The sequence below is a fragment of the Mandrillus leucophaeus genome, unplaced genomic scaffold (genome assembly GCF_000951045.1).
Source record: "Mandrillus leucophaeus isolate KB7577 unplaced genomic scaffold, Mleu.le_1.0 Scaffold35, whole genome shotgun sequence".
Taxonomy (NCBI): domain Eukaryota; kingdom Metazoa; phylum Chordata; class Mammalia; order Primates; family Cercopithecidae; genus Mandrillus; species Mandrillus leucophaeus.
In genome coordinates this window covers 1,916,076-1,931,072 of record NW_012103698.1, presented here as the reverse complement: position 1 = coordinate 1,931,072, position 14,997 = coordinate 1,916,076, and the positions used below count along the sequence as shown (strand labels likewise).

At 43.4% G+C, this 14,997-nt stretch overlaps 1 protein-coding gene across 2 annotated transcripts in view; it reads left to right on the top strand.

The window, feature by feature from the left end:
• MAPKBP1 (mitogen-activated protein kinase binding protein 1) overlaps window positions 1-14,997 on the top strand; it is a 58,731-nt gene that overhangs the window by 172 nt on the left and 43,562 nt on the right. For both annotated transcript variants that reach the window (XM_011989264.1, XM_011989266.1), the window contains exon 2: window positions 524-746. In XM_011989264.1, the coding sequence (XP_011844654.1) occupies window positions 633-746 (114 nt within the window). In that variant the 5' untranslated portion in view covers window positions 524-632. The remainder of the gene's footprint in view (window positions 1-523; window positions 747-14,997) is intronic.

Below are 14,997 nucleotides of genomic sequence, written 5' to 3'. Positions count from 1 at the left end.
GACGAGTAGCAGGGGCCTCAGAGGCGGGTGAAAGATAAAGGTCCAAAGCCGCTGTGGAGGGCGGAGAGCGAGCTCTGGAGGATAGGGAGTGGGGGAGGGAGGCTCCCGTGGCAGAACGAGTTGTGGGCTGCGGCGAGCCCCGCCGCGCCGAGTCCCCACCCGCGCTAGCGCAGGTGTCCAGGCCTGCGGAAATCCCTGGTGGTCTCGGCGGCCTCCTCGGTTGGACTCCACAGTTGCCATGGGAGCAGTTGGGCATTAACGGGAACCAGATCGTCCACGAGACCAACTAGGTCCCATCCATCTCGCCAGTTAAACGCCTCTGGCGGGCGTGGGCCTGGCATTTCTTAGTGGCTTAGGATTTCCCCCCTTTTTCGTGAGCCTTTCCTTCCGACGTTGCAAGAAACTGTGCAGGGCTAGAAGGTGGGGGTGAGGAAAATGGTGAGAGCAATACCCAGAGGTAAAAACTGCAGACTTCGCTAGGCAGAAGGTAAGACACTGTTATACTTGGCTTCTGCCATCTCAGGTCAGTGAGAGGGCATATTGGGAAGCCCTGTGGAGTGGGAAGACAGTGCCGCTGTTGAGACAAGACCCAGGACTGTGCCGGGGACTGTCCCAAGGGGTTTCTCGTCATAATGGCTGTGGAAGGGTCAACCATTACCAGCCGGATCAAGAATCTGTTGAGATCTCCATCCATCAAACTGCGCAGGAATAAGGCAGGAAACCGACGAGAGGACCTCAGCTCCAAGGTGAGTCCTGTTGGAAGCCACCTGTTTCCAAACCCACCCTCTCCTGCTCAATGTTCCTCGTTAACCTTCCTGTTTCTTGGGAAAGATAACTAGAAGCTCTTGTTTACTCTAAAGGATCACATGTGATCTGTGCAGGCAATTTAGGTTGAAGGAAAAAGCAGCAGGGGTGGGCATGCTGAGATTCATCCATGAGAAGAGGTGAATAGTAGGAAGGCCACCTGGGTTCAATTGAGGCCTCACTATACACTAAGCATGTGCTTGGGAAGCCGGTTGATATGCTATGACTCAGTTTCCCTTCTTGGGAAAGGACAGTAGGAACACATACCTTGTGAAGGGCTAAGGTGTGACTAATGTAGCTGCAGGTGTTAATGTAACAGCTGGGGTTATGTAAGACTGCAGTGGCAGAAAGAAATAGCTAAAACACCTAGTCAGAGTTACTGGCTTGGTAATTGCTCTTGCCTAGGGTCAAAACAAATTTTTTTTTGGCCCTTCAAGAGGCTAACTGGAGCATCTTGGCTTCTTAGGAATGATAACATGCAAGAAGCCAGATATCTGTCAGCAAAAAGTTCTGGATGGCCCTTGAGCATTGCTTATCTCATTCACTGTATGCCAAGAGCCACATGCCACTCAGCTGCAGATGATCCTCAGAGGCGAAGTTCCTTTCCATCCCTTCACTTGTCTGGGTTTTGGTCCTTATGCTTTCTTCAACTAAATAAACCCCACAACTTTGGGAACCCAGAAGTAGACTACATTTGTTTAATCACTTGAGACCAGGGCTTTATTCCCACAGGATCAGATCAGATTTTGTGTCTTATTAGTAGCCTGTAAACACAATAGCCTTGTGAGGTACGAGGTTGTTACTGGGAGAGGCATTTGAGACCACAGCATTGTATTGCTTTGCCTGTATCTCTTCAGTGATGAGTAAATCCCATGAGGAATGATTTAGAATGCCACTGTACAACTGGCAGGGTTCTGGGAGGACTTAGTTCAGCCCTGTATTCATTAGCAGAACCTGGAGTAGGTTTGGTAAGAAGGTGAAGAACTTTCCTGTATATTTCAGCAGAAGTTGTGTTGAATCACAGTTTGCTACAAGGTTTTGTGATCGGTGGACATTGTGACCCTTCCAAGGTCTCTTATTCATCATTGTTTCTATTCTCCTGAGGCAGGCAAATAAGCCTGAAATGTAGAAATTGTTTTAGATATGACTCTGTTCATTCTTAATACTGCAAGTGCTCTTATTCTTGGCTGGTAACTTGGCAGTGATCAGCACTGTTAGAACAATCTTCTCAAATCTTTGGCCTCTTTTTCTGGCCAGGAGTGGTGTATGTAGTAGAAATGTATAATAAAAGTTTAGCCTTCATTGTTAATTCTTACTGTAATTTTGGTCTGGAATCCAGAAAGTATGTTGCCATTCTTTAAGACTTCCAATATCACCCATTATTAATGCATTTAACAAGTGTTTATTGAGTGCCTATTAAGTGTGCAATCAGTTATGGGTAAAACATTACCCTTGCCATCAAAGAGCTTATGGCTAGTCAGACATGTAAAGAATTAAAACACAGTGTGGTTAAGTGCTGCTCTAGAAGTATGTGTACGTTGTTAATGGAAGCACAAGGGAGGCAACCTAACTCAGTTTAGAGGAATTAGGAAAGGCTTCACAGGCTGGTCATGGTGGCTCACCCCTGTAATCTCAGCACTTTGGGGGGCCAAGGCGGGTGGATCACTATGTCAGGAGTTCGAGACCAGCATGGTCAAGATGGTGAAACCTGGTCTCTACTAAAAATACAAAAATTAGCCAGGCGTGGTGGTGCACGCCTGTAATCCCAGCTACTTGGGAGGCTGAGGCAGGAGAATTGCTCAAACCCAGGAGGCCGAGGTTGCAGTAAGCTGAGATCCCGCCAGTACACTCTAGCCTGCATAACAGAGCAAAACTCTATCTCAAAAAAAAAAAAAAAAAAAAAAGGAAAGGCTTCATAGAGGAAGGGATGCTTGAACTGTGAGTCCTAAGGCAGGTGGAGAAGAGCTCTCCAGGAAAACAGTGGAAAAGGGGCATCCCTGGCAAGACCATTTACCCATTCCCTGTTTAAAATAGGAATTCAGTGCTTCAGACTGCTTTAGATGGCTTTGTCTGTCCTGAAGCTGTGTATGAAATACTTAGCTGAAGTTGAATGACCCTTGAATGGTCTGGCAGCAAAATGACTGGTGCATATCTTTAGCACCCAAGAGGCGTAGCTGTCTTTGTGTGCCCAGGACCCTAGAGATGCCAGACTCCCCACACTCCTTAGTAAAAGGTCTCTACCTAAGATTATTCTAAAAGCCTGCCTTGTGATTACTCTAGTGTATTAAGCTCTGTGGACCAGGCGTATTAAGCTCTGTGAGTTGCTCTAATATGTGGTGGCTGTGGGTAATCAGGATAAAAGGAAATTTGTGATTCATGGATAGCTAATTCTCAAATAAAATTTGAAGACAAAAAGGCACACGCCCCTTTTGGGGGGCAAAGAAGGAAATGTCAGAAAGCCTTTATGCAGCTCTTACTTCAGATTGCCTCCTGCTTTGAATTATACTATTGTTTCTATCTAAAGTAGCCTTCTCCTTTACACCAAATTCTACACTTATTTTTAGGTCCAATTCTGTATTTATCAGAGCCACAGGGCTTTCTGTGACTAGCCCCCGACCTTGAAACCAATATCTTATTGTTGTTTTATGTATGTCTTCATTTCCTAAGGATCGGGGTCATGTTCATTATTTCCTTTACATCACACCGTTTAGGACAGTGTAAAATAGGCAGTAAGTACTTAAAAAAAAAAAAGAATAATTTAAAGATGTCAAATATAGTGCGGGATAAACTTGGACATCTAGGTGAATAAAATAATCAGGACGAATTTATGACCTCTTTAGAAGAGAAATCAAAACTAGGATTAATGAAAAGGTGACAAAGAAGTAGAGATGCAACCTAATTAGGTGTGAAGGACGTAAGAGAGAAGAAGTCCACGTATGTAGAAAGCAGTGCTCTAGTAAAGGGTTCTTAATTCAGGAGAAACCTAGTTAAAAATATGGCTAAATGCTGGTGTGCGAGAGCCAGTGGAGGTGGAGATTTAAGTTACAGCAAAGAGAGTAGATGAGTGCTGAGATTTTCATTAAGGTTTTTCGAAGGGAGGGAAGTCTCTTCAGTGGAGTACATTGGAAAAGACTGATTTAAAGTTTTATATTAAATCAGCTTAGTCTTGGTGAAGTGTGACTTGAAGTTACCAGTAAAGCCCCAAGTTCAGATCCTGTAGACATGTCAATTCCTGCCTCTCATCTCTAAGTTGGGGTGTGTTTTCCTTAAGAAGCAAATGTGTGTGATCTTGGTAGCTAACCCTCCTCCTCTTAGAAGTTTCTGAAAGATTTTTATGTGGAGGGAGCTGGGCTTGTTTTCAAGGACAAAGGACAGAAATGGACCGAAGCCCAGCAGGCAAGATTTAAGTTAGGGTTACAAAAGGATTGTCTGCGCTGGAGGGTTGCTAGATTTTTAAAAAGTAACCGAAGGAGGTGTTGAGATCTTCCTCCTTAAGAGCCATTAATCTGATCTAGGTTATATTATTCCTTCTGGAAACAATGGATAAGACGACTTTCTTCTAGTTGTGTTTTTTTAATTGTAAATCTAATTCTTCTTTCTCTATTTTTGTCTCCAAGTTTTTTTCCTGTATAGTTGTGTAGTGGTACTTCGAGCTTGAGCCACCACGTCCAGCCAGTTATTTTTGTTTTTTGTAGAGACAGAGTCTCACTCTGTTGCCCAGGCTGGTCTCGAACTCCAGGCCTCAAGGGATCCTCCTGCCGCAGCCTCTCAAAGTGCTGGGATTACAGCCATGAACCACCATGCCCAGCTCCTGCCTTACTTTCTGAGTAGCTGGGACTAGCGGTGCTCGCCTCTGTGCCAGGCTCCAGGGAACACGCTCTGAGCTCTCCACATAGAATAGATGACTAAGAGTGGATGTCGCTGTGGCCAGCAGCTATGCCCCTCATCACCCTTTGTGAATGACCTTGGTCAAGCTCTTGTTGAATTTTCTCTCTCAGATCTCTTGAAATAAGGCTTGTGAAGTGTCTTGAGATCCTCACAACAGGTGGTATACAATGAAAAATGTCAGTGTTCTCCTAGTTTTGTTTCTTTGATCTCCATTTCATTCCTCCTTCCGGTGCCTGCAGCTGCCCTCAGCCTTCAAAGTGATTCTCATTGGAGAGAGAGGATGCATCTCTCCCTGCACCCAATACCTCTTCCTTTACTGTCTAAAAATAGCCCAGCCTCTTCAGGCTAGGAGTTGTCTTTCGAAACCTCTTCTCACCTACTTGGCCTCACTCATTTCAGAGTGGAACAGCACTGCTGCTTTCCAAGTTTTTCTCTCTTCCAGTTTGCAATTTAGGGCAGGTTCCCCTCTTGGATTTGAGTCAATGTCTTATTTCCTGCTGGTATTTTGAATGTCTTCCATTTGTCACCTGTGTATTTTTATTTCTTGACTAGTGAAAAAACAGGTAGAAATGAGGCTTTGGCCTGACCTCTGTGACCTCCGCACCAACCCCCTGATCTGAAGTTGGGCTTGATGCTGTTATCACTGACCCTTTGTTTGGAGAAAACAGTCCAGGGCTTGAAATTGGGGCTATGTTTATTCAAACTAAGCTTCTATGAGCACATGGTCTGCCCCACTCATCCTCAGAGTATCTGTTGGTTTTACTTCATGTTCAGACTGCAGTGTTGTTAAAGAAATAAAGCTACAGTGTTTTCAGAAGGATTTGTTATGTTATACTTCGCATTCCCACTGTTGCAGGCTAAGCCTCTCCTCTGGGCTCCATTGTTTAGTGCAGGACAAAGCCAGGTTTTCTGGCAGCTTCCTTTTCATAGCAATTCTCAGTAGGGGTGTAGAATGAGACCTGCCCACCTTCTTGGCTGTTTATTACCCCATTTGTGGATTTTACTTTAACTTCTGTTACCTTTAAAAAAAAAAAAAAAGGTGGGTGAGGAAGGCAAGAAATAAAAGTGAGTATGACAGCCAGACTGGGTAGTGTGGATTTTTAGCGTTGATATTTTTGAATGTCTAGATTTTCCAAATCAATCCTTCCTTTCAACAGGTAGAGCAGCAGGTCCAGTGCTTCTTCATTGGTCACATTATTTTCCTCTGGTTTTGAAGGATACTTTACAGAAGAATGAGTTTACAGTATGGATAGCTCCTTCTAGATTTCTAGGGAGTAAATTCCCCCCTCTCATTTTATCATAATGTTTGCAATGCTTTCTTTTTCCCCCCCCACTTTTTTTCTTTTTTTGAGACAGAGTCTCGCTCTGTCACCTAGGCTGAAGTGCAGTGGTGTGATCTCAGCTCACTGCAACCTCCACCTCCCAGGTTCAAGTGATTCTCTTGCTTCAGCCTCCCAAGTAGCTGGGATTACAGGCATGTGCCACCATGCCCGGCTACTTTTTGTATATTTGGTAGAGACAGGGTTTCAACACGCTGGCCAGGCTGGTCTCGAACTCCTGACCTCAAGTGATCTGCCCACCTCGGCCTCCAAAAGTGTGCAGTGCTTTTTTTGGTTGCTTCCGTATTCTGTAAAACAATCCTGTGTTTTTTGTTTTTTGTTTTGTTTTGTTTTTTCTTGCTGGGATTTTAAAGTTTATATGCCTTATCTCTCCCCCTCAAACTGAAATGAAGCTAAAGATATTTTCCTTTCCTTGCTATGCTGGGCATGGTGGTACACACCTATAGCCCCAGCATCTTAGGAGGCTGAGGCAGGATAATCGCTTGAGCCCAGGAGTTTGAGGCTGCAGTGAGCTGTGATGGCACCACTGTATTCCAGCCTGGGCAACAGAGTGAGACCCTGTCTTAAAAACAAACAAAAAACTCTCTGCCCCTCTGTTTATAATTGGTGTTTTAATTTACTTGAAGATTTTAGAACAACCCTTTCTGAAACCATATGACTGATTTTTTTTTTTTCCCGCTTTGCCAAATGTTCTTTTGGAGAAATCCTGAGAAGAGAGTTTCTTTGGTGGTTCAGGATTTGAGCATTGCTCCTTATTCATCACAGTTCTAATCAGCCTTTGAGACCCATTTTCCTTTAGTGGCTCTTCTGGTCCTTTCTTCATAAGTTTGGCTGATGCTGTTATAGGTGCTAGCACTTAAGAAAACAAGACTTAAAAAAATTATGAAATACAGGCCAGGCGTGGTGGCTCACGCCTGTAATCCCAGCACTTTGGGAGGCCGAGGCGGGCAGATCATGAGGTCAGGAGATCTAGACCATCCTGGCTAACACAGTGAAACCCCATCTCTACTAAAAATAAAAAAATTTAGCCGGGCGTGTGGTGGGTGCATGTAGTCCCAGCTGCTTGGGAGGCTGAGGCAGGAGAACAGCGTGAACCCGGGAGGTGGAGCTTGCAGTGAGCCGAGATCGCGCCACTGCACTCCAGCCTGGGAGACAGCGAGGCTCCGTCTTAAGAAAATATATATATATGAAATACAACAGACATTAAGAGTGTACAGATACAACATTGTATTATAAATAATGATAAATGATTCCCCTGTGTAACCACAGCCTAAGTGAAAAAATAGAACAATGGTAAGGGTATTGGCAGTTTCTGAGGGATGTGATGCGAATGGTGTCATCAGGGTGGGTGAGGATGTACTAGGCCTGTGCTAAGCATTTTACATATACTATCTTATTTGAGTTTTACAGAACTCTACCATAGATAGTATTACCACCCCATTTTGTAGTTAAGAAAACAAATGATAAGAGAGGTCAGGTGAGTAGCTGGTAGTTACACAGCCAGTGAGTGGCTAAGCAAGAATTCAAATAGAGGCTTTCTGAACTCCAGGGCCCACACTTAATCTTTATTCTGCATTCCTCCCAAGGAGCCTTCATGTGCACAGCATGGCGCTGACTGAAGAAGTGTGCCTAGTATTGCCATAGCCAAGGGGCACATCCTGCACTCAGCTTAGAAAAAGGGGCAGTTCCCAAAGTGGGGGGGGGACAGCTGTCTTTCCAACATTCCTTATAAAAGTCAATTTAATGCATTTCTCAGACTATTATTTTAGATCCATCACTCAGTAACCCTTGTCCATCTGTATCCTTACTCCTCTTCCCACCTCCAGCTCCATATTTCCTGAACTGTTGTTCCTGCTTGTTCTTGTTAGCAACTGTGCAACCTTGGTTCTGTGGGTATGTGAATGTCAAGTTGGCAGGGTGAAGCTGCGTGATTCCTGATGACCAGAAGCCACAAGCAGTTGCTGCTTCTCTCTTGGGGTTGGTTGGGGAGTGAAGGGCAGACCCACGGATGCCTTGGTTGTTTTTGCGTGTGGGTATCACGGGGCTTCAAACTTGTGCTCTTGGTTGGCTGATTGATTTTGTAGCTCATGCTCTTGACTAACTTCAGTGCTCCTTCAGGTCTCTCCCTCTTTTCCTCTGAATTCCACCTCTTTGTTATCTCTATTAGCATACAGCTGACCTTGTTTTTGAAGCTGTGGAGAGTAGCTCGTGGAAATACCTCTTCCAGTTGGGAAAAAACGGACTTAAAATGTCCCATGTCCAGGCTGACCTGGATGATGGCATTTGGTTGATGAGTTAATTTGAACATAAGCAGAAATGAGGTCACTTGCCCACCTGACTCCATGTGGCCATGCTGGCTCCAGGTTGCAAAGTTCTTCGAGCAAGTGCCTTGTCTTGCCTAATCTCGAATGTCTATTCTTTTTATTTCTTCTCTCAAATAGGCACTGTGATAACATTATAGGTGCAAAAGTATGAGGTCTAAAGGCCTCTGCTTCCCTGCACTCCCTCAGTTTGTCCTGAGCAGAGGGAGCCCCAAGCTACATGGATTGGATGGATAAGAGCCCATAGGCAGTTTGCAGTTGTGGGGCATAGCTGGGAGCATGCTCGGAAACTCTGATTCTTGCACCTCTATACTACTGCTTTGGAGAAAAGCAAGCAGCTGTTTGTCAGGACTAAACTTGTAACATGCAGGCCTGCCTCCGTTACCATGACATTCATTGGCTGGCTTCTGTTTGAGAGGGCACAGTATCTTTGTATGCCATGATTGTTTTAATATGATATAATAACCTGCTGCTGAGTTTTCTCAACATGTCCTTTCTGCTTATGATGCTCTTTCTCCAGGCTGCTTTGGGTTCTCTTTTGAGGCCTCTACAGCTGCTGTCACTGAGATACTGCCTCATAACAAACCTAGAATGGGCTAGTGAACAGAGCTTCTCAAGAGTTGATATGAGCTGGACGTAGTGGCTTGGGCCTGTAACTCCAGAGTAGGCTAAGGTGGGAGGATCACTTGAGGCCAGGGGTTCAAAACTAGTCTGGGCAACATAGCAAGATCCCATCTCTAGAAACTTTTTTAAAAAATTAGCTGGGCCGGGCGTGGTGGCTCACGCCTGTAATCCCAGCACTTTGGGAGGCCGAGGCCAGTGGATCACGAGGTCAGGAGATCTAGACCATCCTGGCCAACATAGTGAAACCCCATCTCTACTAAAAATACAAAAATTAGTCGGGCGTGGTGGCGCACACCTATAGTCCCAGCTACTCGGGAGGCTGAGGCAGGAGAATTGCTTGAATCCGTGAGGTGGAGGTTGCAGTGAGCCGAGATCGCGCCACTGTACTCCAGCCTGGCAATAGAGCAAGACTCCGTCTCAAAAAAAGAAAAAAAAAAAAGTAGCTGGGACTTTGGGAGACCAAGGCGGGGAGATCACTTGAGTCCCAGAGTTCGAGACCAGCCTGGGCAACACAGTGAAACCATGTCTGTTAAAAAAAAAAAAATTAGCTGGGCATGGTGGTGCATGACTGTAGTCCCAGCTACTTAGGAGGCCCTAGGTGGGAGAATTGCTTGAGGCTAGGAGTTCTAGGTCACAAGGAGCTATAGACTCCCTCCCAGGGCCATTGTGAGATTTAAATGAGATTTAATGAATTTGAAAGCACATTGTAAGTTTTAAATAACTTTATAGCTATGAGGGGTTGCTAATACTATCAGTATCTGAGATATCTAGAATACCAAGGAATTTTCTTCTAATTTGTTAGCAACATTTTATTCCTTCAAGTTTCCATTTGTGAGAGGTCCTTTTTTGTAGGCTCAGCCTCTTCTGTTTCAACATTTTTAATCAGCCTTTCTGCATGGCTTTTTATTGTGAACTATCTTCAGTACCTTTTTCTTGCCAATATTCTAACGTGTATCAACAATACTGACCAAAGGGAAGGCTTAGCAGAAATTCTTTTTGATACTAACTACTGTGTAATTTATTTCAGGACTATGACTATGATTTTGGGGGGAAATTTTTAAAAAATGTCAAATCAGTGAACTCCAGGAGTAGAGGGGAGTCCTAATTTTTTTCTTTATCTGTTTAGAAACCACCGGGGTGATGAGCATGATTTTTAACAGGAAAAGCTTCTCTAGGTATAGAAATAACTTTTTTTCTTTTGGGTCTAATTTGTATTGACAAATAATTTGAGAAATGAATTAGCCTTTTGTCAGACTAAGAATTTACAGGCCAAGTGAAAATGTGTTAGTTTTGTAACTCGTTATTTAAGTTTCTAATGTTGTGACCAGAGTGAAATAATCTATTAAAAATTCTTTTTTGCTTAAAAAAATAAAGATACATGAAGATGTGAAGATACAGGTGCAATCATACCCTTACAGTATTGGTGAAAACATACATTAATCCAACTTTCTTAGAGGACAATTTGGTAATATCTGTTAGAAAAATTTGCACATTCATACCTTTTGATTCAGCAGTTATAATTCTGGCATCTTATTCTGTGCAAACACACATAGTGCACAAAGGTGTATGTAATTGAATTTTTTGGTGTTATTCATAAGAGTGAAATTTTGAAGTAATCCAGGTACCTATGAGTAGGGGATTGGTGTACATCAATAAGATGAAATTCCTTGTACCCACCAGAAAGAATGAGGTTAATCTGTATGTACTGATGTGGAAGAGTATGCAAGATATCTTAAGTGGGGGAGAAAAGCAAATTGTATAATACTTTTTTATGTTAATGATTATTTATATTTTTGTTAAAACATATATGTGTTAGTATATGCATATTAAAGAGTGAGGCTATCAATACCAAACTTGTTAATATCGGTTATCTCAGGGAGGGATAGTAGATTATGATGGACTTTCACTGTCTACATTATATATTTCTGTAATGTTTAAATTTTTCACAAAGAGCCTGCGTTATTTTTGTAAGTAGAAAAAAAAATAAAGATGGAAGTCTCTCCGATTTAAACATGTGTATTTCTTATGTAAATCTACGATGTTTAAAATTTAAAATCTGTATGCTCATTTTATTAAAGCAGTTATGCACAAGTGCTATTGAAAAATATGTCTGGTTAATAAGCTTTTTTTGTTTTTTAAAGAAGTAATAGGACATAATATTTTCTTGAAGATTAATGATTAGCTTGTTGAATTTGAGACAATTCATTTCCCTTTCTTTTTGAGATTGAGTCTTGCTCTGTCACCCAGGCTGGAGTGCAATGGCGGTATCTCAGTTCACTGCAACCTCTGCCTCCCAGGTTCAAGTGATTCTCCTGCCTCAGCCTCCTGAGTAGCTGGGAGTACAGGCGTAATCCTGACCTCAAGTGATCTATCTGCCTAGGCCTCCCAAAGTAGATTTTTTTTTTTCCTGTTGGGATTACAGGTGTGAGCTACCGTACCCGACCAGTTTCTAATATCTTCAAAAATATTTCCTCATTTAGCTTTGATAAATAAAATATTTTTTGATACTTTTTGAAGTACCTGTGCTTTCTGAAAAGATTTGATACAAATAATATAGAAAAGCATAAAGAAGAAAAATTATCTATAATTCCAACACCTAGAGATAACACTGTTCTGATTATTAAGGGCATTTAAAGCTCTTTTTGAGCAACATGGTCGCTTTTATTTTATTTATTTTTTTGGGGGGTGGGCAGGGACAGAGTCTCACTCTGTCGCCCAGGCTAGAGTGCAGTGGTGTGATCTCGGCTCGCTGCAACCTTTGTCTCCCAGCTTCAAGCAATTCTCCTGCCTCAGCCTCCCAAGTAGCTGGAACTACAGGCACGTACCACCACGCCCAGCTAATTTTTATATTTTTAGTAGAGATGGGGCTTCACCATGTTTGCCAGGCTGGTCTTGAACTCCTGACCTCGTGATCCACCCACCTCAGCCTCCCAAAGTGCTGGGATTACAGGCATGAATCACCATGCCTGGCCGCGAACACATTCTTTAATTATAACTTAAGTCAGATTTGTGAAGAGCCATACTATGCATGTCTTTACTAAAGTCAGGGATAAGAGTGTTCTGTTTGTAATCATGTATGGCACATGGATTATGTTATTCAGGCCTTCCTCTGTCTTTCTGGAAAGGCATCAGAATCTTACTTCCTGCTGCAGCTTCTAGGGCCAGCATTGATACATAGCTGGGGAATTCCCTAGGAGGTAAAAGAACTTACTAAGTAAGATTAACCAAAGAGTAGTCATAAAGATTTTAAGTTTTTTATTTAATTTATTAATTATTTTTTTTTCTCCCCGGAATGGAGTCTTGCTCTGTCACCCAGGCTGGAGTGCAGTGGCACTATCTTGGCTGACTACAACCTCCGCCTCCCAGGTTCAAGCAATTCTTCTGCCTCAGCCTCCTAAGTAACTGGGATTACAGGCACATGCCACCATGCCTGGCTAATTTTTGTATTCTTATTAGGATGGGGTTTCACCATGTTGGCCAGGCTTGTCTTGAACTCTTGACCTCATGATCCACCCGCCTCGGCCTCCCAGAATGCTGGGATTACAGGTGTGAGCCACCATGCCCGGCCAAGATTTTAAGTTTTTAAACAATGTTTTTGAGTATTTAAAAAACTGATTCAACAAATATATATTAAACACTGTGCCCTGTGCTATAAGCATACAGTTGTATGAGATACAACCTCTGCCCTCCAGGAGTGTATAGACTGGTAGGAGAAATCCATAAAGAATAGAAGTTCTTTACAAGGTTCTAAGCAGTGCATGCCATGTCAGTGATGCAAATTAAGTGCTGCTATAAGAGTACTGAGGAGGAAGGAGTCATTTCTGGCCAGGCGATCACAGAAAGAATCAGAGGGGATGTGACATTTGAGCTGGTCCTTGAAGGAAAGGTAGGATTTCAGTATAGGGTAGTGGAAGGGAAGGTTAGAAGAAGCATATGAGCTGTAAACGAGGCTCCTTTCCAGAAAAATGAATAGTCCAGATTGACAAAGGCACATGATTCATATAGGTGAGTAGTAGGAAATAGAATTATGAGAAGGGCAGGGCTCACTGGTGCTAGGCTGAAACATTTATGTTTTATTTAGTTGACAGGAAGGAGTGACTGAAAAAGTTTTTGGGCAGGGGAGAAACATGGATCAAAGCTATGCTGTGGAAAAATTACGCTGATGGGTTGGAGGAGGGGAGAAAAGAGTCTATAGTAAGGAAATTGATTAGAAACCCATTGCTATATCCAGGAATGTGTTGAAGGCCTACACTGGGGTGTTGGCACGAAGTGAGCATTTTGTAGAGAATATGTTGAGGAAACCTTCCTTCCCTGGAGGGTTTCATGGCATAAGTTGTGTGACTGTAGGGGCACTGAGAGCCCTCCACACTCCCCTTTTTGTTCCGGGAGACACATTCACTTTGTACACTTAGTCCAGAGAAGGAACAGTTAATATTCTCCCTGGTTACAAAATAGAAAAGCAAGAGTTTAAGGAAATTCAGGTATGTAGAGTTGGTATGTATGAGGAGGGATTAGGTCCTTTTGATGACCAGATTTTTAGCTCATAAAGCTTTGCTTGTGGTTCTGGTTTTGCTGTAGTATTGTAGAGAGGACTGACTTTAGAGGAAAAAAAAATCTAACAACCCCCACCCCCACCCCAATTCTGCATGCTTACATTGAGATAACTCCTTTTCTTGCCTTTCTGATAACTGTGGAAGAGAAAAGAGAGGGCAGAAGGGCTGTACCAGGCACTGTAAAAGCTGTTAAATCTGCTCTCTGGACTTGGGCACGTGCTGATGACTGTACTATTAATATAACTAACTGGGCCTTTTAGCTGGAGTGTCTTCATTCCCTCTCCCTCTAGTCTGACGCCTTCCTTACCTCTTCCTCCATCTGCATACGAAATCAGCTTCTCCTGCTTCTGACACTGCAATGCCAGTTGCCTTGGAAATGGGTGTCTGCTGTCTATATTTGGCTATAGCATAGGCTGGACATGGGCAAGCTCTGACCACATGGGATACTCTGGCGTTAGGAAGACCCTCCCTCTTTCTTGCAACCATCTCAGTGAGGAGAGGTCAGAACCCATTTTTTAGACCCATTTTAGCTACTGATAAGTTCTGTTAAATTTTTTTGTTAATGTTAAAGATAGCATGAAAGGTCTCTATTGTCTGTCTATCTTGTGACCCTCTGCCTTCTGTCTTGGCTCTCAGACCTGTCCCTGATGCCTGCACAAAGGCATAGTGACTTCCCTTTGTGCTGTTTCAGAAACTGTAGCATTCTGGTGGTGCTAAAGAATTTGAACTCTCTCCTCAAAGCATCACGATTTCTGGAACCAGACAGCCCCAGGTCTAAATCCTGGTTGTTCCACTCACTACTTACCTCTTTCATCTGTAAAATGGAGATACTAGTCCTTCATGAAGTTGTCAAGAGTATTAAATGAGATGATCTGTCTGAAGTGCTTAGAACAGTTATTGACACAAAGTATACATTCAGTAAATGGCAGCTGTAGATCATCTCTCTGCCCCAGACCTTTTGTACCTCTGGTGTGTTCTTGTAAAAAATACTTGGAACACTGGGACTAACCCAAGAGAGGCTAAAATTTGGAAATAAAAGGGCAAATGCCTTAATTTAGTAGTTCCCAATCTGATATCAATCATTAGAACCACCTGGAGAGCTTTAATATGCACATTCTTAAACCCTACTCCTTATCTTTTCATTCAGAGTCTTGCAGTTAGGGGAAGTGGATTGGGTAGGGATAGAGTAGGGACTGCTACATGAAAAAAGCCTTGGCCCGGCGCGGTGGCTCACGCCTGTAATCCCAGCACTTTGGGAGGCCGAGATGGGCGGATCACAAGGTCAGGTGATCGAGACCATCCTGGTGAAACCCCGTCTCTACCAAAAAAAATACAAAAAACTAGCCGGGCGAGGTGGCGGGCGCCTGTAGTCCCAGCTAGTCGGGAGGCTGAGGCAGGAGAATGGCGTAAACCCGGGAGGCGGAGCTTGCAGTGAGCTGAGATCCGGCCACTGCACTCCAGCCTGGG